Source organism: Mytilus galloprovincialis, chromosome 3 (assembly GCF_965363235.1).
Source record: "Mytilus galloprovincialis chromosome 3, xbMytGall1.hap1.1, whole genome shotgun sequence".
In the NCBI taxonomy this organism is placed as follows: domain Eukaryota; kingdom Metazoa; phylum Mollusca; class Bivalvia; order Mytilida; family Mytilidae; genus Mytilus; species Mytilus galloprovincialis.
The window spans coordinates 20,091,812-20,118,007 of NC_134840.1; the positions used below are offsets into that span (position 1 = coordinate 20,091,812).

General features: G+C 33.9%; 2 protein-coding genes across 8 annotated transcripts in view; one reads left to right on the plus strand and one right to left on the minus strand.

The window, feature by feature from the left end:
- LOC143067367 (glycogenin-1-like) overlaps positions 1 to 4,318 on the plus strand; it is a 28,371-nt gene extending 24,053 nt beyond the window's left edge. For all 7 annotated transcript variants that reach the window (XM_076240570.1, XM_076240571.1, XM_076240574.1 and 4 more), the window contains one exon: positions 1,782 to 4,318. In XM_076240570.1, the coding sequence (XP_076096685.1) occupies positions 1,782 to 1,790 (9 nt within the window). In that variant the 3' untranslated portion in view covers positions 1,791 to 4,318. The remainder of the gene's footprint in view (positions 1 to 1,781) is intronic.
- An 18,894-nt stretch (positions 4,319 to 23,212) lies between these two features.
- LOC143067374 (gamma-tubulin complex component 3 homolog) overlaps positions 23,213 to 26,196 on the minus strand; it is a 57,379-nt gene continuing 54,395 nt past the window's right edge. The window contains exon 26 of the mRNA XM_076240586.1: positions 23,213 to 25,075. Coding sequence (XP_076096701.1) covers positions 24,920 to 25,075 — 156 coding nt within the window. The 3' untranslated portion in view covers positions 23,213 to 24,919. The remainder of the gene's footprint in view (positions 25,076 to 26,196) is intronic.

Below are 26,196 nucleotides of genomic sequence, written 5' to 3' on the forward strand. Positions count from 1 at the left end.
CTGCAGAACACACTTCCACAGAAGCAGCACCTACAATAGAACCTAAAGCTGCACCAAAAATTGGCCCAAAGCCTACCTCTCCTACAGCAGCATCAGCCCCCACAGTGGCACCAAAAAGTACTTCAATTGTAGAGCCAAAAAGTACCCCAACACCAAAAATAGAACCAAAGAGTATCCCAGCCCAAAAAGAAGAACCAAAGCCTGCTCCAAAAGTAGAGCCAAAGAGTATTGGTAAACCTACTCCAAAAGTAGAGACTAAACCTGCTCAAAAATTAGGTCCAGGAACTGCTCCAAAACCAACTTCCCCAACTAGTTCTGGTTTACCATCAAAAGTGGCACCGACAGCAGCACCAAAGGAGAACCCTAAAGTTCCTTCAAAACCAGTTCCGAAGTTAAGTTTTGGTACCAAAGCAAATGAAGAATCCAAAGTTGGTGTTGTGCCGAAACCAGGTCCAGGAACATTTCCTAAGCCCACATCTCCAACTGGAGTAGGTTCTCTTGGTGCATCAAAATTTGGTCCTAGAGTTTCTGCTAAGCCAAAATCCCCAATATCACCAACAGGGCCAGCCACATCATCAACAGCAATGGGAGCTACCTCTAAAGAACCTGCCAAACCATCAACTACTCCAACTAAAAAAGTATTTAATCCTTTTGCTGCAAAGTTTGGAAAATAGCAACTATAAAAATTCTGAGTGTATAGCAGTTTATATATTGGGTGGTGCTGCTTAGAGTTACAATGTTAATCGTCTTGATCTTAATCTTTAATCATGATTTTAACAAAATGACCAGTGATGAAAATTATTTTCATGAACTGACTAATGATAGCCTTTTACAAGACAATTATTGAACGGAAATATTGCTTTATAATAACAGAGCTGCTTATCCTCTGTTTTTTTGCAGTAAAGCTGGAATTATTACGGAAGAAAAAAGCACCAAATATTAGTCAGATGTTAACCGTAGCATGTTATGCTTTTGCTCTTCTTTACAAAAGATCTGTTGGAGCTTTTGACAGTCACTAATCATTTTCAAAAATAATCATGGGGAAAATGTTAAAACAATGGCTGGGACAGGTGTAACATTATAAGAGAGTGATATTGATAATTTTGGTGTCATAACCAGGTATAACATGTGTTTGCATTTATGTCTATATTGCTTATCTTAAAACACCTTTTGCATTCTTTTTATTCATTTGCATGTTATATTTTATTTTGAATTAAATGAAGATACCATATATAGCTCAAAACTTTCGAAGATAAGCTATTAAAGATTTGTTTATTGCATGAGCTACAATGGGACTTCAACAACTTCAGCTGAACTTTACAAAAAAATCTTTCTAGTCCAAGACTGCTATTGTTGCTGTCACCAACCACTGCAGTGCTTTTACAAATTATTATATTTAATTCTTAGTTCAATTACAATGTTACAAAACAAGACAAAGTTCCAAAATAGTCCTTTTCTCTGGGTTTGATATCATCTTACAAAAGGCAGACACATGATTACTTGAACTTCAGACAATTAGGGATTAACAAATTGTCTGCATGCAATTTTAACCACAAGAGATAAATATTGGGCAGATAGAAAATGTCATGTGATATAATTTTTTCAACTTCCACCTTGAAACATTCACTATCCGGGAACTATTGTATTAAAAATGCATGACAAAAAACTACACAAAAGCTTTGAACTAACTTGTCATTATTTCATACAAACTAACCAGTAATATACAGATTGTGTATTGCAGTTGTGTATTTATTTAAGTTATTTTATTTTTTTTTACCCAGTGTGAATAAACAGTATGCATGCAAATCAGCAGAAATCCATGTCAGAGGAAGCTTTGATACCAACTAACAGTCAAGTATATACATTGTTTTAATACATGTAACTTTAGGTACAACTTATAAAATTTGTCAGCATTATTTGTTATGTCACTTGTTGCAAACCATGTAACTGTAAGTTGTGCATATGTATTTTGTCAGCATATGGTTTTATAAGTGTTTAAATTATGAGAGATTTATAATTAAACATATTTAAATTTCTGATTTTTTTTCAGTTAAATCATAAATGAAAAGAGGGTATCAATTATTTAAATTACAGTTTTTCTAATATATGTATTGAATAATTATTTTATGTAGAAATTATGTTAACTATTTATCTGTAGATACTGTGCATGCAACTTTGAAAAAAAATTATGTTGTGAAGAAACCTCAAAATTGATAAATACATCATTCCATTGTTAACAGGAAATTTGAATATTATTTATTTGTCTAATATGTATCAATAGAAATTTAAAAATTGTACAAGTATGATAGCTAAATTAATGATTTATAATTATTATAATAGCAACTTCTGTGATAACCATAGGTTTACTTTTGTGTACTTGGAAATTTCATTACTCTAAATTGTGAAAAAATAGGAGCTTTGAACTGTTTTGATTTCATGAAATAATCAACATAACTAACAAGAAAAACTAGTAAATCTTTCACATATTTGCAAGGACTTGTAGTATTAAGATTGCTTTTAAATGATTTCAGCCTTTAAAATATGATGTAGTATCTACATGTAAATTGAAATTTTGTTTTTGTTATCTTGACCAGTTTTTCTAGACATTATAGTGTTTGCAATTTATTTTTAATTGATCATTTGATTAAAGAAGTTTTGTTTTTTTAATTAAAAACAGTTTGGATAAAGATTTAAAAGACTAGCATATTAAATGTCATTGATAAACTTAGTTCAATGACTTAGCATCAGTGTTTTTTTTTATGTTTGTTGTTTGTTAGTTGACATTGTGTTTTTATGCTGACAATCTTCTATGCTCAGGATTAAAACAATTATTTAGAAATACTTCTATGTTTTATAAAAGTAATTAGATGAATGCCAGTTGGACATGATGTTGTATAAACTGTGCCATATAACATCAAATTATGTATGCCCTGTATTATTTGGGAAAATTTGTAAATGTGATTATTGCTAGAACAGTTATAGTTTCTTATGATATAGATATATTGTAGAAGATGGAATCCAAAATCTGACTCATGTCAATGTATGCTTTAGTTTTTTATGGTTCCATATATGTATAAGAGGTATTTGTATTGAGTAAAATTTAATGAAGTTGTAAGCATTTGTATTCAAACTAACCATGGCATGGTTCATAGCCATTTGCAATAGATAAACGGCAGCATCCCTGTAACTTACTTCAATTTTCCACAACACTCAAAAACATACGAGATAATTGATTATTAGTATTTTTTCTTTGGTCAATGTTAGAAGAAGAAAAAAAAAAACAGAAAACTCTACATCCAAGATAACAAATCGTTCTATAGAGGCTCATGTTAATTCAGTTCTATCAACACAACTTAAATGTGCAACATTAATACTTTTTTTTTTAATATTTGGACAAGACCAGAGAGAAAAATCAAAGGATAGTCATATGCTGGCTTAGCTTTGTAAAACTTTTTATATTTTGTACGTGTTTTGCATGATAGACTATATTTATACTCTATAGTATCTGAATATTAATAAGGATTAATGTGTGAAAATCCAAATGTATTTCTATATATCTCTATAGTTTTTCAAGTCATAAGCAGATTTGGTAAAAATGAAAATGTTGTGTATCATATTGTCACTATGAAAAAATGTTGTACTTTAATTTATGGTAATTTTAATTTTGTGTTTTTCTTACTTTGGAACCTGTTAAAGCCTTTAAAAATTATCATTTAAGATTTAATATACATTACAAGTAATTACTTGAAATTCAATTATTTATATACATAACTGTTTCAAAAAGGCCAAGTAGGTGATAGATATATAAAAGCAATAGATATTCTGTAACTTGTTCTTTTTAAATTGGATTAGATTATACCTGAATTAAATGGATTATTTTTTTTTTTTTCACACACATTTGAGATTATGAAATCAGGAATAGTGCAACTTCACTGGACTAAAAAAAAATAGACAGCCTATTAAACTTTAACATTTTAGCAGGTTCAAATAAAATGTGCATGCTATACCTCCTACCTACGCTAGTCTAAATAAGAAATAAATAAATTAATATTTGTCATACCAAATTTGTATCCATTTTATCATTTTAAGGTGTTTTTGGTGCTTGTGAGTTCTGACATATGCATAATTTTATATCAAGGTGGTTGTAGGAGAATAGATGTTTTATTTGCAACAAATAGCTGTAGATCCTTGATTTCTCCTGGAGGCAAAAGATTCCTGCCTTGTTAATTGTTATGGAGGTTTCTATATCTGTTGAACAGGTCTGAAGAAGACCTCCAGGACTGTTATGATATATAAACAATAAATATTGAAATCTTAATAGTTTGTTATTTTGAAAAGTAAATTAACTAAAATAAAGAACTCAAAGGAAAACTCGAAACGAAAAGTCCTTTATCAAATGGATAAATCAAAAGATCAAACACATCTAGTGAATGGAAAACAAGTGTCATATTCCAGACATGATACAGACATTTTCTTATGCAAGAAAAAGTAGACCAAACCTGCTCCAATAGCTACCTAAACCTCTCGCCTCCATGATAGTTGAATATAATTCAATTATATTGACAACAATGTGTGAGACATAATAGGTAACAATGTCAAAAATTGGGGTACAGCAGTCAACACTGTGTTATAATCTTGATCAGAATAAAAACAAATAACTGTTTCAAAAACAATAGTGGCATGTAGACCTTCTATTAGACAAAATACATAAGCAAAAATTAAAGACAAGAATACACAAAAGTTCAATGGGATACAAGATCAAAATGTCTTTAACAAGTGACTAATCTTTATGGCTCACTTGGTTGAGGGCTATTTTGTTTTCTTCTGTCCATCCATAAATCTGTCGAGTATGGGTTAAGTACTGAGTTAAGACTTTTAACCAAGAAATTGTAGTTATATTAACTTAAAAAGTTAGTACATGAGTTCATTAGGATGTTAATATTTTTAAAATATTGCTGTATTTGGGATTTGATCAATAATTTATGGTTTCACTGAACCTGGAAATGGTTAACTGCAAGCAGGGCATGATGCCCTCGGGGACATGTTCTTGTGTTTTGATCTTTTAGTTCCAACTTAGATGAATTTTATTGCATGTAAATACTAAAATTAGATAATTTAAGGAATGTAATCTTCAATGTCAATTTTTGCAACCAGGAGCAATCAATTTTAACTTTGACAGGAAAATTATTGTTGCAAAAAAGAATAAAAATCTTTCACAGTATATTGAAATCAATACATGTATAACAATAGGTTGAAATCAAGTTAAAAACAAAGATATACCTCCTTTTACCCAAGTAAGTTCTAAAGGTGTCAAAAAGAAAAATAGTAAAAATATCAGAACTCAAAAGAAAATTCAAAACGGGTAGTCCTCTGCCAAATAGAACAAGAGTGCACACGCTGAAATATCTTCACTTCTTTACTTATCATTGATATTATGTTGATAGTCCTAAATATAAAGCTTCATTTAAACTTAACAAGACAAGACAAATACTTTATTAGTCTCACCACTTGTTACATATAACATATACAACTTTTTAAAACACAAGTTAACAACAAAAGCCATTCTACAAAGAGTTATGAGATTAACCAAGAAAACTAAACATTGACCAATGAACCATGAAAATGAGATCAAAGTCAGATGAACCATGCCAGGCAGGCATGTACAGCTAATAATTCTTCCATACAACAAATAGAGTTGACCTATTGCTTATCGTTTAAGTATTAGAAAAAAAATCAAAAACTTAACTGACCACTGAACCATGAAAATGAGGTCAAGGTCAGATGACACCTGCCAGCTAGACATGTACACCTTACAATCATTCCATTCACCAAATATAGAAGACCTATTGCATACAGTATAAGAAAAACAGACCAAAACACAAAAACTTAACTACAACCACTGAACCATGAAAATGAGGTCAAGGTCAGATGACACCTGCCAGCTAAACATGTACACCTTACAATCATTCCATACACCAAATAAAGACCTATTGCATACAGTATAAGAAAAACAGACCAATACACAAAATATTAACTATAACCACTGAACCATGAAAATGAGGTCAAGGTCAGATGACACCTGCCAGTTGGACATGCACATCTTGCAGTCCTTTCATACACCGAATATACTAGACCTATTGCTTATAGTATCTGAGATATGTACTTGACCACCAAATTTAACCTTGTTCACTGATTCATAAAATGAGGTCGAGGTCAAGTGAAAACTGTCTGACAGGCATGAGGACCTTGCAAGGTACGCACGTACCAAATATAGTTATCCTATTACTTATTATAAGAGAGAATTTAACATTACAAAAAATCTTAACTATTTTTTTAAGTAGTCACTGAACTATGAAAATGAGATCAAGGGCATTGGACATGTGACTGACGGAAACTTCGTAACATGAGGCATCCATATACAAAGTATTAACCATCCAGGTCCTCCACCTTCTAAAATATAAAGCTTTTAAGAAGTTAACTAACGCAACCACCGCTGCCGCCGGACCACTTTCCCTATGTCAAGCAAGCTTTCTGCGACTTTTGTCGCAGGCTCGACAAAAATCAAAAGCTCAAAAACATCAAATAAACGGAAAACAACTTTTATATTCCTGATTTGGAACAGACATATATTTGCATATGTAGAAAATAGTAGATAAAACCTGATTTTATAGCTAGCGTAAAGTCTCGATTGTATGACAGTCCCATATAATTCCATTATATTGACAACAATATGTGAGGAAAACATATAGACATACAATAAAATTGCAAAAAAATGGGGAACTGCAGTAGGCAATGGCACATCAGACCTTACCTTTGGGTCATCTTACTTAACAGTTGCTGTTATTTCTTTGTGGAAGTTCTTCCATATCAACAGCAATTTCTTTGGTTGAATATCCACTCTGACCCAATTGCATGGGAGCTCTATTGCGTTTCCTTTGATCACCAACTCACATTCTACAATGTATCAACAAACAACAGCGTGTAATCAAGGAGTGTTAAACTTTTTGCGCATTCTCTCATTATTCAACATGAGACATCTGTGTCGATTGACAAGTTCTACATTCACTGATATCCTGAAGCCAGATGAGCTAAATGACTTTCTGTGTTTTGGAAATGAATGAGCCGTCGACGGATTTCATAGTTGGTGCGGACACTTTGTTTCCTGGTTAATTGATTGATTAATTAGTATTTGCTTTACGTTGCATCATCATCTTTACTTTGATAGTCATCAGTATCAATAGTTAACGGATGTAAAAAGTCGGATGTCCTAGAATAGGTCCACAAGTCCATGTGTGCTTTTGAATTGTAGGTGCATCTTCCAAACAAAAGCCTTACTTTTCCAGTTCATATGCAAAGACACTAGACCACAGTTGAGCATTCTAATGTAACTCTTGGAAGGATCTTCGTGCAGTTACACGTAATGGTGTTGCAAAGTTTCTGATTGCTTTTATTTTGGAATGGTCAGTGACGATCACATCTTTTAAAAAGAACTGTACTAAGAGAGTACTTCTTCAACTTGCAAGCAACACATGTTGGCCTCTGATTTCAAACCCGACTTTTGAATGTCATCACACACCTTTTCGTTGATACAAATCAGAATTAAGAAATCGATTGGGTCTATCAATGCCCATGCTTCGTCAATCTGTATTGCAAAACATTTGTCATACCTCCATGGCAAATATCACATGTTGTTTTCCCCGCATGTAAAGCCTCAGACAACATCGTTTTTGTGTGTATATTTCATTACATAAACTGCTTGATAAATGAATTAGGTATTGACAAATCACTTGGAAACTCAACATATACTCTCACGACACTTACCAAAGAGGAAATCCTTGATAATCATAGGTCCGTTCTATGTTCCTTTGCAATTTCAACCGAAGATGAAGAACTGGATCTTCTTTCACTGTATTGGATACCTAAACTAAATAAGTGTCTTTCATTTCTGTGTCTTCCTATTAAAGAAGTGGCCAGAATCAGACGTGGGTGCTTAAAATTCCGAAGATCTTTAGAGAACATACATTCTAAGACTTCATCTAGCAAAAGTATTAAAACATTTGACTTTTCTACATTTTCACAAATATTCCCCATTCCAAACTAGAAGTCGAATTGCAAGAGTCGGTATTGTTATGTTTTATAAAAAAAAAAAAAGAATGGCAAACATAGATACACGTATCTTGTCTAAGGGCCCTGGGGATAAATCCTACTGTGTAAAAAATCACTTTGATTCAAACAAAAAAAAATCTTTCAAACTGACATTATCAAGATGCTTGATTTCTTGATTGACAACATATTTGTTAACTTTGGTGGACGTGTTTTTCAACAGACTATCAGCATTCCAATGGGAACCAGTTGTGCCCTCTACCTCCCGACTTGTTTCTTTATTATTATGAGGCTGACTCCATACATGACTTTCTTATGAAGAAAGATAAGAAGTTATCAATATCCTTTAACTTTTACTGTCCGCAATATAAATGATGTTCTCTCACTAAATAATTCAGGTGACTATGTTGAACGCATCTATCCCATCGAACTAGAGATAAAGGATACACCATATACAGCTAAGTTTCCCCTCATATCTTGACTTACATTTATGATTTGACAATGAGGGGCGGTTGAAAACAAAACTTTACGACAAAAGAGATGATTTTAGCTACAAAGTTGTGCCACTTTACATTTCTGTGTAGCAACATTTCAGCAGCGCCTATATACGAAGTGCTAGTATATATATATAACAATTGATACGATATTCCCGGGCTTGTATTTCCTTGATAGAGGGTTGCTGCTTACAAGAAAACTTATAAATAAAGAGTTCCAAATGGTAAAAGTGAAATCCTCCCTTCATAAATTTTACGGACGCCACCACGAGTTGGTTGAACGTAATGGAATAACAGTTTCACAGATGATATCAGATATGTTCCTTATGTCGTGACAACAATCCCCTTCACTTTTCACGAATGTGACCTACCAAAAAAGACTATTTACCGGGTTTACAATAAAATGAACAACACGTCGGGTGCCACATGTGGAGCAAGATCTGCTTACCCTTCCGGATCACCTGAAATCATTACAATTTTTGGTGGGGTTTGTGTTGCGTGTTTTCTATGTTGTATCTTGTGTAATAATATTAGTCTGTCTTTTTCATTTTTGTCGAGCCTTCGACTTTAGTCGAAAAAGCGAGACTAAGCGATCCTACATTCCGTCGTCGTCGGCGGCGTCCACAAATATTCACTCTGTGGTTAAAGTTTTTGAAATTTTAATAACTTTCTTAAACTATACTGAATTTCTACCAAACTTGGACAGAAGCTTGTTTATGATCATAAGAAAGTATCCAGAAGTAAATTTTGTAAAAATAAAATTCCATTTTTTCCGTATTTTACTTATAAATGGACTTAGTTTTTTTGCCAGAAACAAAACATTCACTCTGTGGTTTAAGTTTTTAAAACTTTTACAATGTTCTTAAACTATCCTGGATTTCTACCAAACTTAGACAAAAGCTTGTTTCTGATCATAAGATATTATTCAGAAGTAAATTTTGTAAAAAAAAAAAAAATCATTCCGTATTTTACTTATAAATGGACTTAGTTTTTCTTCCAGTTAACATTACATACAGTCTGCAGTTAAAGTTTATAAAACATTTATTAGATTCATAAAGTATCCTGGATTTTTTACCAAACTTGGAAGCTTCTTTCAATCAAAAGACAGTATCGAGAGGGAAAATTTTATTGATGTTTTTCCTCATTTTTGTTGAGTCTGCGATTAACAGCAAAAGTAGGCGAGACACTGGGTTCCGTGGAACCCTTACGAATTTTTAGCCATATGCAAGGTGTTGTCAGTTTATTTCCGATCTGTTAATTTGACTGTCCCTCTGATATCTTTCATCCCTCTATTCAGGTTTTTGTATCATATAACTAGATGTTTTCCCTTAATCGTGTTAATGACAAAATGTATAAAGCTTATATCCCATTGAAGTATAGCAAGCACTGACGAAGTTGGTGCACAATTCAATCAAATTTGCATAGTTTTGAACTGAAACAGTTTATTTGCTGCAGAAGCTGCGAGGGTATCACCAACCCAGTAGTCAGCACTTTGGTGTTGACATGAATATCAATTGTATGGTCATTTCTATAAATTTCCTGTTACAAAACTTTGAATTTTTGGAAAAGCTAAGGATTTTCTTATCCCAGGAATAGATTACCTTAGCCGTATTTGGCACAATATTTCGGAATTTTTTGGTCCTCAGTTCTCTTCAACTTTGTACTTGTTTGGCTTTATAATTATTTTGATTTGAGCGTCACTGATAAGTCTTATCTAGACGAAACGTGCGTCTGACGTATACATTATAATCCTGGTACATTTGATAACTATTGTAACTATCAGCTCAGTCAAAACACCACTTGCCAATAGCCGCTGCATAAATCAAGGAAAGTAAAATAGATATTCACAGTGTTCTCAAGAACACACGGACTATACGCCTAAATCACACCCTTATCATCAATGATCTATTTATTTCACTTCGTAGCCTGCGTGACTGTTTGAAAAAAGGAAAATTTGCTGTATTTATTTGGTGTTGTATCTATGCTCATAGTATATATAAATAAGATATGGTATGATTGTGAATGATTACTCTCTCCACCAGAGACCAAATGACATAGAAGTCATACAACAACTATAGATCACCGTACAGCCTTCAGCAATGAGCAAAACTCTTACCCCATAGTCAGCTAGAAAAAAGGCCCAGAAATGATAAATGTAGTTATTTAAACATGAAAACTAACGGATTAATTTATGTACAAGAAACAAACAAAAAAAGCTAAGTCGACAACCACAGGGTCCAGACAGAATGTGACCTGGTTAAACAAGTCTTGTTGTCTTACTTTTTAATAATCTTTTTAACTCTCACAGATGGTTTTTTTTTTGTATTAATTGAGATATTGATCTCTCTGGAAATTTGGTAATCTTGTCTCATGTAGTTTTAAATGTTTTAAGCTGTTTTTGATCTGAGGTTGTTACAACTTCATGCAGTTATCCTATACTTGTCCCTTTGTGTAACTGGTACTTCTTGGTGCAAATTCATAAGATTGATAAGAGCTTGGTAATAGGTTTCATCCGTTTTAAAACAACGAACGAACAATCCTAGTCTAGTTTATTCTCAAACTCTTCATGTTCTATGACCCCTTGAAGCGGGGAATTGTGTGGCCCTGTGTAACGTATATTATTTCATTCTGAGGTGGATCACTTATCGTTACAGATGCGTTAATTCTGTAAAAACCAAGAGTATTCACAAATCGCAAAGACTTCACTTTTAAACTTTAGATATGTCTGCAACACCACAGTAATTATCTTGGAGAAATATCACCCAACAATACCAATAGGGCGGAGCATTAATTACAACTTGCATCTAAAAGAAATAAAATGGTCCGCTGAGCGCAGCCTGATACAGCCACAGAGGTTGAACCCTGAACACTCCGGAAAGGGCCGATTTTGGCCTCAAATTTCAGATTCATCTGACGAAATATTTCGGACACTATTTAAACACTTAAGGTAGATCATAAGTATATATTTTTTGAGACAGAATTTTCTTATAATTTGCCAAAATGAAAATTTTACTATGCTTTTTTCAAAAATATAATAAAAAGTATGGGTCACCGTGCTATGAGTCGTTGAAAATTGCCTAAATTTGGTTAGTTTGTTCATGAAACTAGAGGCTCTCAAGAGCCTGTGTCGCTCACCTGTTACTGTATTTACTGATGTCAACCATCTTGGTTGGTAGGCGGGGTCATTAGACACCTTTTTTAAATAGATACCCTAGTAATGATTGTGGCCAAGTTTGGTTAAATTTGGCCCATAGTTTTAGAAAACAAGATTTTTGTACAAGTTACAAAAATGACGAAAAGTTGTTCTATATTGACTATAAAGGACAATAACTCCTTAAGGGGTCCTCTGACAATTTTGGTCATGTTGACTTATTTGTAGATCTTATTTTGCTGAACATTATTGCTGTTTACAGTTTATCTCTATCTATAATAGTATTCAAGATAATAACCAAAAACTGCAAATTTTCTTAAAATTACCAATTTTAGGGCAGCAACCCAACAACGGGTTGTCGGATTCATCTGAAAATTTGTGAGATGATAGATCTTATTCTGATGGACATTTAAATATTGAAAGATTTGCCCTAAATGTCTTAATTTCAAAGATATAAAGCAATCAAAGTGCTGGATAGCACCTCTGGAAAGTTTGCAACTCTGTGAACTGTATATGTGTATTATTTCAAATAGGTTTTAGACATGTATTATTTCAAATAAAAATTATGTATTTAATCACATTTTTGATTTTTCAAACTAAACCATTGTCTCGCCAGCAATTTCCAAAAATCACTTTTCGTTCGTTTATCCGTCCGTCCGTCCGTCCGTCTGTCCGTTCGTCTGTCTGTCCGATTCGGGTTAAAGTTTTTGATCGAGGTAGTTTTTGACAAAGTTGAAGTCCAATCAATTTGAAATTTAGTACACACTAGAACACACCCGTGATACCGCGGGTCCGTGACTGAATTTAAGTATATAACTATGCGTTAGCCTTATTTGAGTATTGGGATTGTCATCTGATAAAGTCATGCCGATTATAAGATGCACATTTTTCTCTGCTTTCAAAATCTTTCTGTATGAACCCGGCGACCTGGAACTTATCAATTATTGGTAATATTAATTATTTGGAAAACAAAAGGTCCTGGAATGGAGTATTTTTTAATTAACAGCATTGTCCTATATTTATTAATTTAGTTATAAATAAAGTTGAATTCTTTGATTCGCTGTTTTATGTCATGTCCGCTAACAAATTGAAAACTGTACCTATACGCCTTATTTTAAGTCCAGATTTTTAGTATTCGTATTGTCATCTTAGAAAGTCTTACTGCTTAAAATACTACAATAGAGAACAGTTTGACAATGATTGAATTTAGTAGTGTCAACCCTGTGATTATGGCCCGTGTATATATATAGCAAAATCCGAAATACACCGTTTGGTGGTGCGCCTGTCAGATGAGAAACGTACAGATGAGGTAATAGGTAACAGGTGAATAAACTATTGGTATCGTTATCGGATTCGACCCGGAACTTGTTAACTATTGGCAATATTAATTGTGTGGAAAACAAAAGGGTCTGGAGTGGTGTAATTTTTAAACGAAGAAAGCTACAAGTCAAACTTATATATAAGGGTATATATTCTTGAAATTTTACCCCTTTACATCGAAAATGGTAAAAGTGACGCCAACAAAATTCAAACTTGACTTGTGTTTTCTGGTTATATAAGCATTGCGTATAAAATTCATAAAATTTGGTTCAGGCAAACTAAAGTAAGAGAACAGAAATCAATTTCGGCATGTATGGACGTACGTACAAGTTAGGGACGTACATTCTTACAGAAAACCAGGTGCTCCACAGGGCGCAGCTTTATACGACCCCAGTGGTTGAACCCTGAACAGTTGGGGCAAATTTGGTCACAATATTCAAGCTTGATTCTGTCTGAATTTGGATTGTGATCAAATTTTTGACATAATATAGGTTTTTGTCACAAAATTAATGTGGTCAAATATCTAACAAATCTATTGCACAATACATGCAATACTGTGCAATTGGAGATTTCTTGAAACTTTTCAAAATTCGAAATTTGAAAAATTTTGAAAAAAAAGGAAGCCCTTCAAAAAATGGTAAACAAAAAATCCCCCCCCCCCCCCCCCCCCAACTTTTTGAAACCTCCTTGAAGCAATAACCCTTGAACTCAATCCCATGCTTTCCTTTGTAGTATTGAACCTTGTAGTACAATTTCAGAGAGATCCATACACTTAAACACAAGTTATTGTCATGATTGTTTGGAAACTAGAAACATGCTTTTTTTGGCCCCTAATTCCTACATATTTTGGGCAATTGACCCAAAACTTAATCCCAGCCTCCCCTTTGTTATATGGTACATTGTGGTACAATTTCAGAGAGATCTATACAATTACACACAAGTTATTGTCTTGAAGATAGAAAAATGCTTGTTTTGGCCCCTAATTCCTAAACTTTGACCCAATAACCCCTAAAATGAATCCAAACCTTCTACTTGTGGTTTTAAACATTGCGGTATAATTTCAGAGCAATTGAATTACTTCTACACAAGTTATTATCCTGAAACTAGAAAAATTCTTGTATTGGGCACTTTTTGGGCCCCTAATTCCTAATCGGTTGGGACCTTCGTCCCCAAAATCAATCCCAACCTTCCTGTTGTGGTATTGAACCTTCTGAAAAAATTTCATGAAGATCTATTCACTTTAACTAAAGTTATTATCCGAAAACCAATGTGTCTTCGGACGACGACGACGACGCAGACGCAGACGACGACATCATACCATTATACGATCCCAAAATTTTGTTGGGGTCGTACAAAAACAAGGATAAAACTCAATATGGTGGGGGCATAACAATAGTAGTATGACCTCAGGAATAAAAAGTTTATATACACTAGATTCATACAATGTTGATCTGAGGTGCTAATAACCCTGCAACACATTTTAGTTGCTGCTGTGTAATTACCATTGAGGCAATGACATTTGAGATTTTTTTTTTAAGCCATTTATTTGATATACTAGTAATCATTGCCTCTGTGTTAGGACGACACATTGTTAATTATAGGTCAATCTTAAAGAATCATACTGCCCCAGGAATAAAGTGTAAGGCTAAAAAGTTCTGGATCCGCCAAAGCATTGTTAAGCAATAAGAAAGTCATTTTGCTAGTACATGGACAAATGTTATTAAATCATTTTAATAATTTCTACAGCACTTGTCTTTATCTTGATCTCGGTCTTGATACACTAAACTATACTATTCTAAGAAATAGATGATGACTCGATCGGTTGCTTTTAAATTATACGGATGCTATGATACTAATCGTCATTCTGTTGTCAGTTTGATCCACTTGAGGATGCTGAACGAGTGAAGGTCCTTATATCCACATTGGAATGTGAAACAGCTAGTATTTAAATAACGGAATTAAAAGTTTTCAAATGATTTTTGGCATCAAAACTTTCAGATCGATGTCAGTTTGACAAAAACAATGCACTTTTCTATTAAAGCCGGTATTTACCTTTACTCGTCCTTGGCGTGAGACATAAGCCATATAATTATCGATTATTTTATATTCTATCACCTGTGTATTGTTAAAATAAATCAAACCATTATCACTTGTCAATTATCCGACAACTTGGTCAAATATCAACTAGTTCTCGCATACCGGACTCTTTCGATACACTCGGGCTTTTACTTATTCAATAATAAACAGTTGTAAATATCGCAATCGTAACTACTCGGCCATTCTCGCTACGCAGTACAATAGCTATTTCTTCGTGCAACCAGAAAGGCCGAGTTGTTCCGATTGGTAAATATCGTACATAGTAAAAAATAGTGCGGGAAAATGTTCATTCGTGAAATATTCATGAATGAAACGCTGTCTCGCGTAGATTTCTTAAGACTTTCTCAGACTCTTCTTCTTCTTCTTCTTCTTCTTCTTCTTCTTCTTCTTCTTCTTCTTCTTCTTCTTCTTCTTCTTCTTCTTCTTCTTCTTCTTCTTCTTCTTCTTCTTCTTCTTCTTCTTCTTCTTCTTCTTCTTCTTCTTCTTCTTCTTCTTCTTCTTCTTCTTCTTCTTCTTCTTCTTCTTCTTCTTCTTCTTCTTCTTCTTCTTCTTCTTCTTCTTCTTCTTCTTCTTCTTCTTCTTCTTCTTCTTCCATATACAGTTCATACCACCATCTGGTGTATTATCGAACTGATGCGTGGTGCAGACAAACCAATATTTACAGTGCAGTTAAAAAATAGTATGTACAGTTAAAAATTTCGCACAGTCCTTAATACATCTTGGTCTTCTGCAACTCACACTTGAATGTGTCAATTGAGTTGCAGGCTACAGTAGTTGGTGGTAGACTGTTCCATAATCTGATGGCGTCTGGGAAGAACGAGTACTGGTAAAGCTGCGTTCTTGCGAATGGAACAAGGAATCGTTGGTTGTGTCCTCTTAATGTTGCTGCTGTTGGGATTAAGCAGGATGTTGGTATTGCAACCAAGTGGTTAACTATGCGGTACATCATTATAACTTTATTCGTTGCTCTACGCTCTTGTAGGGTTGGCCATTGCAGCTGGTGTAATAGGTTTGTTACACTAGTGGTTCGGTGGTAGTCACCAGTAACAAATCTTGCTGCCCTACGTTGTACCATTTCCAGGTTGTGGATGTTGTTTGCTGTGTGTGGATCCCAAATGATGCTTGCATACTCCATCTGTGGTCTCACAAGGGTCTTGTAGCAGAGTTCCTTGGTCTTTCGCGGGCATTGTGATATGTTTCTCTGTAGAAAAGCCCTGGTGTTGTTGGCTTTTCTTACTACTTGGTCTATGTGAGTAGTCCAGTTTAGTTTGTGGTGGATGTTGGCCCCCAGATATTTTGCACATTCTACTTCCTCTAAGACGTGACCATGGATGATATATGGCTGTCTGATTGGTTTCCTCTTGTTGGTAATGTGAATGACTTGGCACTTTTTGGGATGAAATTCCATGAGCCAATCATTCTCCCATTCTTGTAGGGTTTCCAGATCTTGTTGAAGTAGTTCTGCATCTTTGGTGTTTTTTATTTCCCTGTACAATACGCAGTCATCGGCAAAGAGTCTAACTGATGATTTGTTGACTGTGTAATCTGGTAGGTCGTTAATGTAAAGTAGAAAAAGGATGGGTCCAAGGACACTGCCCTGAAGAACTCCTGATTGGACAGGTGCAGTATTGGATTTACCGTTTTCGAGAACGACATGTTGTGTTCTTTCGTTGAGAAAGTCTTCAATCCAGCTATGGAGACTACCCCGTATTCCGTAGTGATGTAGCTTATGCATAAGTCGCTTATGAGGAACCTTGTCGAAAGCCTTGGAGAAGTCCAGGAGGATGACATCTGTTTGTCCGGTGTTATCGACTGTTTTGGCTAGATCCTGGATAGTGATTATAAGTTGAGATTCACAGGATCTGTGTTTACGGAAGCCATGCTGTGCGTCTGTTAGTATGGTGTGTTTCTCTAGGTGTTTCATTATGCTGCTCGTGATTATATGCTCCAGCATTTTACAGGTGATGGATGTGAGCGAGACAGGTCTGTAGTTTTCAGGGCGGTTCTTGGCACCTTTCTTAAATATAGGAACTACGTCTGCCTTCTTCCATTCCTTTGGGATCGCTCCTTGGTTAATGGATGCCTGGAAAAAGACTGTGAAGACTGGTGCTATTTCAGAGCCTACGAACTTCAACAGTCTAGCTGACAATCCATCTGGCCCAGTAGCTTTGTGGATTTTAAGGCCTTGTAGTAGTTTTAATACTCCTGGTTCTGTGATGTTAATGTTAAACATATTCGGGAACTTCTGTTTACCCATTGGTTTGATGTTGTCTTCTGGTTCGTTGGAATTAAATACCGATGAAAATTGGTTGTTCAGGATGTTCGCTTTTGCCGTTGGTTCTGAATATGTAAGGCCATCTGTTGCTTTAAGAGGTGCCACTCCACTGCTGTCCTTGTTTTTACTGTTAATAAAACTCCAGAAGCGTTTTGGGTTTGAAGTGCAATCTGGTGAGATTATGTTGGTTAGATAATCATTGTAGGCCTTTTTGCATGCTGTTTTTGTTGCAGATTTTAGATGTTGATACTTTTTCTTATCCCTTAATCTGTTTGATGATTTGACCCTATTAAAGCATCTTTTCTTACGCCGTGATAGTGCTTTTATCTCTTTTGTGATCCAGGGTTGACTAAAGCGGCTGGTGGTCATCTTTGATGGTACTGATGAATCTAGGATGTTAGTTAGTGCGGTGCTGATGTCTAGCCACATCTCTGCTATAGATGACTGAATAGTGTATTTGTCTAGGAATTGTTGTTGGAATTCTAGACATTCTTTTTTCAGTTTTTCATTATCTGCTCTTTTCCATAGGTGTATTTTCCGTTTTACCGGTTTCCCTCGTTTTGCAGCTGCTGATGATTCAATAAAGACTGCATCATGATCTGATATACCGGGTAAAGGAGAGCATCTGTTGATTAGGCTTGGCAGGTTAGTAAGAAACAAGTCCAGTGTGTTGTCCAGACGGGTGGGAAAAGTGACTGTTTGCTCCATATGACAGTTGTGGATCATGTCTAGGAGTCTTTTGTTGATACCAGAGTTTACTTTATTTCCTTGAATAGATGTTGAGTTCCAGTTAATGTCGAGAAGGTTTAAATCACCCCCTATCCATAAAACTGAATTTTTGTTGCTTTGGTGTACATGTTCAATAGTTTCGCAAAGTTGGTCCATGTAGTTGGTGTCGCTTGATGGTGGTCTATATACAGATCCGATAATGAGTGACAAATTTTTGCCCAGGTTTAGTTTAGCAAATACTGCCTCAGATGTTGTTGTGGTTTCAATGGAGTCGGAGATGTATTCCTTCTTTATTGCCAAAAGAACTCCTCCATATCCATCTTTCCTGTCTTTGCGGATGACCTCATAGTTTGGCGGAAATATTTCTGCACTGCATATTGACGGCAGCAGCCATGTTTCCGTGCCCATGATGATACTGGGGTCTGATTGCTCAATTAGGTTCATCACCTCTGCTTTTTTGTTCTTTATACTTGAAAGTTGATAACTATAATTTTCATTTGTGAGCTATGTGGTTTGTATTGCTTCGTTGGTTTAGATGGTGAAGAGCAGGATGTTGGTGGCCCTGGACTGTGTGTAAGTACATCGCTGATGTCACTGCTATCAAAAGTTGAAAAGCTGTTGCGTGTAGATATTATAGTGGAGTCAAATAAACTGGATGTGAAGTTTGGCATTCCGCAGTTAGTGAAGTGCCATGATAGGTTGTTTAGAGACATGTATACAGGGGTGGACATATGCATACATTCGGCGTGAAACCACTTTTCACAGTCATCACAAGCTACTCCTCGTTGCTTCCAAGTAACGGCTTTATTGCATATCTGACATGGGTATTTTGGGGTTCTAGGCCCTGGATTTTGTTCTGTGTCTGATGCATTGAGAATAAGTATCAATGAGATGTAAGTGAGAACATGTTTCCTACCTCGTCTTATATTTGGGTAAATTCCCTTGTCCCTCTTGTGGGCAAATTGCATTACTATACTTCTCTGTAGATAACTGTCTTTTGAGTATAATGGGAAGGTCTGAATAGTATCTTCTCTATCTGTATCTTCATGATTTGTGAGAAATCCTATGATGGAGATCCACATCAATATAAGATTCACACATCCGGAAGTCATTGTGATTGTTTATATTGACTACACAGAACCGGAAGTTGTTATCGTATGTGTAGAAAAGTTCAATTATCTATGTTTACTAATATTTATACACAGGTAGGTGTTGGATATGATCACTTTCAATGTTTTTAATGCTTGGGATCAAGTTTCCTGTAAAGATCATCAATGAAAATAGGTGATTCGATATTTTTTCTCTGCTCTGCAAATTCAGGTTTGTCTACGTCACGCATGCGCATCACACAAGCCAATGGCCGATCCGCAAAGTAGTGTTTGTGATACTTATTTTCAAAATGAAGTTAAATTCATCTGAATTGTCGGTGAACATTCACTCCTTTTTTATTCAAGCTGTAATCTTTTCAAAAGAGTAGCAACTCAAAATATCCAAGAATCAGAATTTGAACACTAGTACTACATTATCTTGGAGCAGAACATTGCGATAGTCTGTCTCACCGGAAGTTGAGGCCGACGCCTAAGGAAAGTAACTATAGCAAGCTATAGCAAACTTTCCAAAAACTGCATTTTACCACTATGTTCTAATTTTAGCCATGTCAGCCATTTTGTTTGGTAGGCGGGGTCATCGGACACATTTTTTAAACTATATACCACAATGAAATTGTGGCAAAGTTTGGTTAAATTTGGCCAAGTAGTTTCAGAGAAGAAGATTTTTGTACAAGTTACAAAAAATGACGAAAAGTTGTTAAAAATTGACTATAAAGGGCAATAACTCCTTAAGGGGTTGACTGACAATTTTGGTCATGTGACTTATTTGTAGGTCTTACTTTGCGGAAATTATTGCTGTTTACAGTTTATCTCTATCTATAATAGTATTCAAGATAATAACCAAAAACTGCAAAATTTCCTTAAAATAAGCAATTCAGGGGCAGCAACCCATCAACATATTGTCGGATTCTTCTGAAAATTTCAGGGCAGATAGATCTTGACCTGATCAACAATTTTACCCCATCTCAGATTTGCTCTAAATGCTTTGGTTTCAAAGATATAAGCCAAAATATACATTTTACCCCTGTGTTCTATTTTTAGCCATGGCGGCCATTTTGGTTGGATGGCCAGGTCATCGGATACATTTTTTAAACTAGATACCTTAAGGATGATTGTGGCCAAGTTTGGTTAAATTTGGCCCAGTAGTTTCAGAGGAGAAGATTTTTGTAAAAGTTTACGGACGACAGACGACGGACACGGGACGACGGACGCCAAGTGATGAGAAAAGCTCACTTGACCTTTCAGGTCAGGTGAGCTAAAAACACATTAGTGTGCATAAAAAAAATCTATGAGATAGAAATTTGAAATAAATTGTGAGAAGATGTTATATGTTTTAAGAAAATAAAAAGAAAACATGGTGTCACCGATTTTGTTTTCTTGCTACAAGTGAATATTAAAAAATTTCCCTATTAGCCCAGTATAAATTTTGTACTAAAAGACTTATCTCCCCTTAAATGGCTCATTTGAAAAAAATGATTTTAAAAACTAAAAAAAAAATGATATTTGTTAAAGTATTTTAGATAATACAATAAATTTATTATAAGTTTTCTTTATATAAATGAACAGTCTGACCATTGAATTGCAAATCTGTCTCAAAATTTACAGATTTGGGCAAATAACTAGACCGATTTTGTACTATGATTGTACAATCCAAGATGGCGGTATACCATGAATCTACCTTAAGTGTCCGTTTCAGTTGATTCAATTTGTTTATGTGAAAGATTTTTACTGATTTAGTCATTAAAAACGCTCCGATTCAAGTTTAAATATGAAAAATCTAACAAATATCCCAAAAATGTCACTTTTCAGATGTTTTTTTGTCAAAAATGAAAGTGGCCGCATCCGTGTTCATCCTCAACCTTTACATGTTATGTATTATCATCAAATACAACTTACATTTTAATATTAAGAAAGAACACAAATGCAATCACTTTCATTTAAGACAGAAACCGTCTAAAATTTAAATACAATGCTAAAATTGTGAAGAGTTCAGTAATTTAGCACGACTTAATGATGCTAGTACCTGGTAAATGTGCATTGTATTGTCAAAAACAGCCCATATTTATGTAGCAGAAGCATTCTACTTTCCAATAAATAACTAATAGTTTACATTTTAACAATTTTTGTAAAACTGGTATATTTTGGGGCCCAAAAGGGGTCTTACTTGACCTACTCCTTTTTGCCATAGTATAGGTTTCTGACACAAAAAAATGTCAAGATCTTACAAATCTATTGCACAATACTGTATAATTAAATATTCTTCTTGATAATTTAAAAAAAAAAAATTTAATTCTGAAAAATTAAAAAAAAAAAAATGCCCCCCCCCCCAACTGTTTGAATTCCCCTTGGATCAATTAGCCCCACACTCAAACTCAGCCTTTCCTTTGTAGTATGGAACCTTGTAGTACGATTTTATAGATCCATATTCTTAAACACGAGTTATTGTCTGGAAAATATAAAAATGCTTGTTTTTCGCCTTTTTTGGCCCCTTTTTCCTGCATGAATTTGGCAATTACAGAGAAACTCAATCCCAGCCTTCCTTTTGTGATATGGAAACCTGTGGTACAATGTAAGAGGGATTCATACACTTACACACAAGTTATTGTCCAGAAACTACAAAAATTCTAGTTTTTTGCCCCTAATACCTAAACTGTTAGCACCATAACCCCCAAAATGAATCAAACCCTTCTACTTGTGGTATTAAACATTGTGGTACAATTTCAGAGCAATTAAAATACTAATACACAAGTTTAAAATATCCTGAAAATAGAAAAATGGTTGTTTTGGGCCCCTTATTCCAAAACGGTTGGTACCATCATCCCCAGCCTTCCTTTTGTGGTATTGAACCTTCTTATTAAATTTCATAGAGATCCATTCACTAAAACTTAAGTTCTTGTCTGGACACCAAATGTGTCTTTGGACGATGCTGACGACGACATACCATTATACAATAAAAATCCACATTCATCATTTACACTTCAATTAACATGAGTCTCGTCAACTACATTGAATATATACAGGTTTTTTTCCTTTATCACCACAATAACCATTGTTTTTCAAGCTTCTCTCCGAGTTAAAATCTAAACACCATACAGGATTAAACATACTTCATCTGTTAGAGCAAACTTAATCAATCGTTAATAAGCTTGACAATACAATCCCACGATTACTATCAAAATCTGAGGTTAAGGATCCAGTGCAAACAAAAAGGTGTGATGTGAGAGGCAGATATGCTCCATCGTGATCAAAGGACCTGTAAATATGTTCTGTAAAGTTTCCTCCACAATTCTTCAGAGTGTCATTAAATATTATGGTTATTGGCAGTTTAAAAGATTATTAAGTTCTTTGTCAGTTTTAGGTAGACCACCAACTTGGCTTAATTACTCTATATATTTCCTCAAGAAAATGTTTTAGATATTACCAATGAATATCAAAAGTTACCCAGTGAGCTGATGCTATGTGCTGTATTCATCTGTAGGGTTTGATTTTTTTTAAAGGATTACCTCGGAGGGGCTTCCAGCATTTGATAAGACCAGCTTTGTCTTTTCGAGTTCCTTATTTGACCTCTCTCAAGATTGGAAATTGAGAGGATTTAGATTTTAAATAGATTGATTTGGTCTAACCATATATTTCAGTGTCTATCCAAGGAATGGGGGTCATTGTGGTTGTCTTTATATTATCTTTAAGAGGTAAATGCTGCTGTCAGATCTTTGATAGCTGTGTTTAATTTTGCTCAACCTTTAGAGACATAGGATGAATTTCTTTATTGTAAGGACATGTTCATTTTATGAAGGTTGTATGCTGTCTACTATATATATCTCTTATTACCTATGATATTTCTATTGTTATTTTTGTGTACCTGGTCAGTGCTTTGTTAAAGCATACTCTACATTTTCTTTTATTCCTATGAAAATTGCTAGAATAAAAACAACACTATCCTCCAATTATTAATGTATTTTTCTTGATTCAAAATAAAATTAAAAAGTATTCTACAAAATGTAATATATAACATATATTCATCACAGTTTGAAGTTCACAAAATTATTTTCAACATATCGGATAATCTAATAATTTGATATAGTCTTGTACCAATTCCACTTTAATGTACTTGCTATATCTTGCATATATTTTGTTATACAACTCTGTTCATAAAATGAAGGAAAAGTCATATTTATATTATATTTTCGTGAATAACCAGCTGGAATACATGCAGGATATTACAACTATAACCATTGTGCCTTTGTTCTAGCACACACAATTCCTTTGGATATAATTTTCATATCTTAGAAATATGAGATTCAAGATTTATAAAAAAAAAAAAAAAACAATTTTAAACTTGACAATATTTTCAAGCAATAAGATCAGATCTAAAGGCACAATAATTCTTAAGAGGTATAATCTTGAAAAATATTAGAAGTACATATGACAGTATCAATATGTTCAGGTGCTTCTTCAGGGATCCCATTAAAGTATAACAATGCTACTATAATTGTTATTAATGTAAAGATTAACTAATTTCTTATCAATTAAAAAAACCTAATTAGCATGAAGTTCAAACCCAATGCAATTTCTTAATGTAGTTTTTACACAAAATGAAGTTGGTGATACCTAATACCCTTTAAGTCAGAGACTTAATTGGTCATTTAGCATAACATGATTCTTAACCAAGTGATTAGTTATGCTGGTTAAATCTATTTATTATAAGTAGTCAGGCGAGTTATTTATCTCTTCTGATTATGTTGTATACTTAAGAGTCTTTTGTAGACAAAAAGGTGTGCCTGGAGTACACCTTATAAAACTGTTATGTGATGAGTTTTACTTCAATTACATTTATAAATAAAATATTCAGGGTGAAAAATATGTTATGTTTGTGCTCTTGGAAGTCATTTGTGAATTAATACAGTTTTGGCAGCTATTTCATCTACGATTTAGTGGGTTATTTTTTTTTCTATGATTTGAAAAGTTATTTCTACTATGATCTGATAGATCTTATACCATCATTTAACCATGAAATTGAATTCAGTGGTCATGTATGCCTTACAAATACTTCAGATCATTAGATGCCAATTTAAAACAAATGGTTTGCAAAGATAAAAGGGGCAATACATAATATATCCTTCTTATTCTTGACAAGTAAGGCTTGTCATAAATAAACAATATAACAATCAAAATCTAACAACAGACATAATTGTTATTGGCAACTCAAAGGCACAAAACATAAGACACTCTACATATAATTAGTGGAAAGTCAGAAATATTGAGGCTTGAGAGAATCAGACTTGTTCTTATTAAAATTCTCACATAAATTAAAAGCTTCATTTTATTCTCTTTGAAACCCAATATTCATTTCATATTGTAAGAACTGTTTCAATGACATTAACTTTGATAAATATTCCCCAAGAATTCGGTGATTTTTTTTTTTATTCAGATCATAAATGTACCTTACTATTAGGCATTTGTCAGTAAGATTACGATTTATTTAACAGGAAAATCGAGGCATAAAATATCAGGTTGCTTTCAAGATGGAATTATGGCAGTAATAAAACTTTTTTCATAAACACAGTAATAACATATATAATGACCAGTTATGTAACAGTGAACAGTACCCAGCACTTTGTATTAAAAATAAATATATATAACATTATGTGACATGTCTCAAGCCTCTGTACATAAATGGGCTTTGTAGCTTTGGTTCCTTTGATTTGTAATGCTCATTAAAGTCTAGACGGAAACTTAAGAATCGTAAACTGGCATCCTGGTGTGTTGTCACCATCACTAAGAACTGCCTCACCATATCCTAAAATAGAAATTACTCATATTAAAAAACATTGTCACCATCACTAAGAACTGCTTCACCATATCCTAAAATAGAAATTAATCATATTAAAAAACATTGTTACCATCACTAAGAACTGCTTAACCATATCCTATAATAGAAATTAATCATATTAAAAAACATTGTCACCATCACTAAGAACTGCCTCACCATATCCTAAAATAGAAATTACTCATATTAAAAAACATTGTCACCATCACTAAGAACTGCTTCACCATATCCTAAAATAGAAATTAATCATATTCAAAAACATTGTTACCATCACTAAGAACTGCTTAACCATATCCTATAATAGAAATTAATCATATTAAAAAACATTGTCACCATCACTGAGAACTGCTTCACCATATCTTATAATAGAAATTAATCATATTCAAAAACATTGTTACCATCACTAAGAACTGCTTCCCCATATCCTATAATAGAAATTAATCATATTAAAAACATTGTCACCATCACTAAGAACTGCTTCCCCATATCCTAAAATAGAAATTAATCATATTAAAAACGTTGTCACCATCACTAAGAACTGCTTCACCATATCCTATAATAGAAATTACTCATATTAAAAACATTGTCACCATCCCTGAGAACTGCTTCCCCATATCCTAAAATAGAAATTAATCATATTAAAAAACATTGTCACCATCACTAAGAACTGCTTCACCATATCCTATAATAGAAATTAATCATATTAAAAAACATTGTCACCATCACTAAGAACTGCCTCACCATATCCTAAAATAGAAATTAATCATATTAAAAAACATTGTCACCATCACTAAGAACTGCTTCACCATATCTTATAATAGAAATTAATCATATTAAAAAACATTGTCACCATCACTAAGAACTGCTTCACCATATCCTAAAATAGAAATTAATCATATTAAAAAACATTGTCACCATCACTAAGAACTGCTTCCCCATATCCTAAAATAGAAATTAATCATATTAAAAAACATTGTCACTATCACTAAGAACTGCCTCACCATATCCTATAATAGAAATTACTCATATTAAAAACATTGTCACCATCCCTGAGAACTGCTTCCCCATATCCTAAAATAGAAATTAATCAT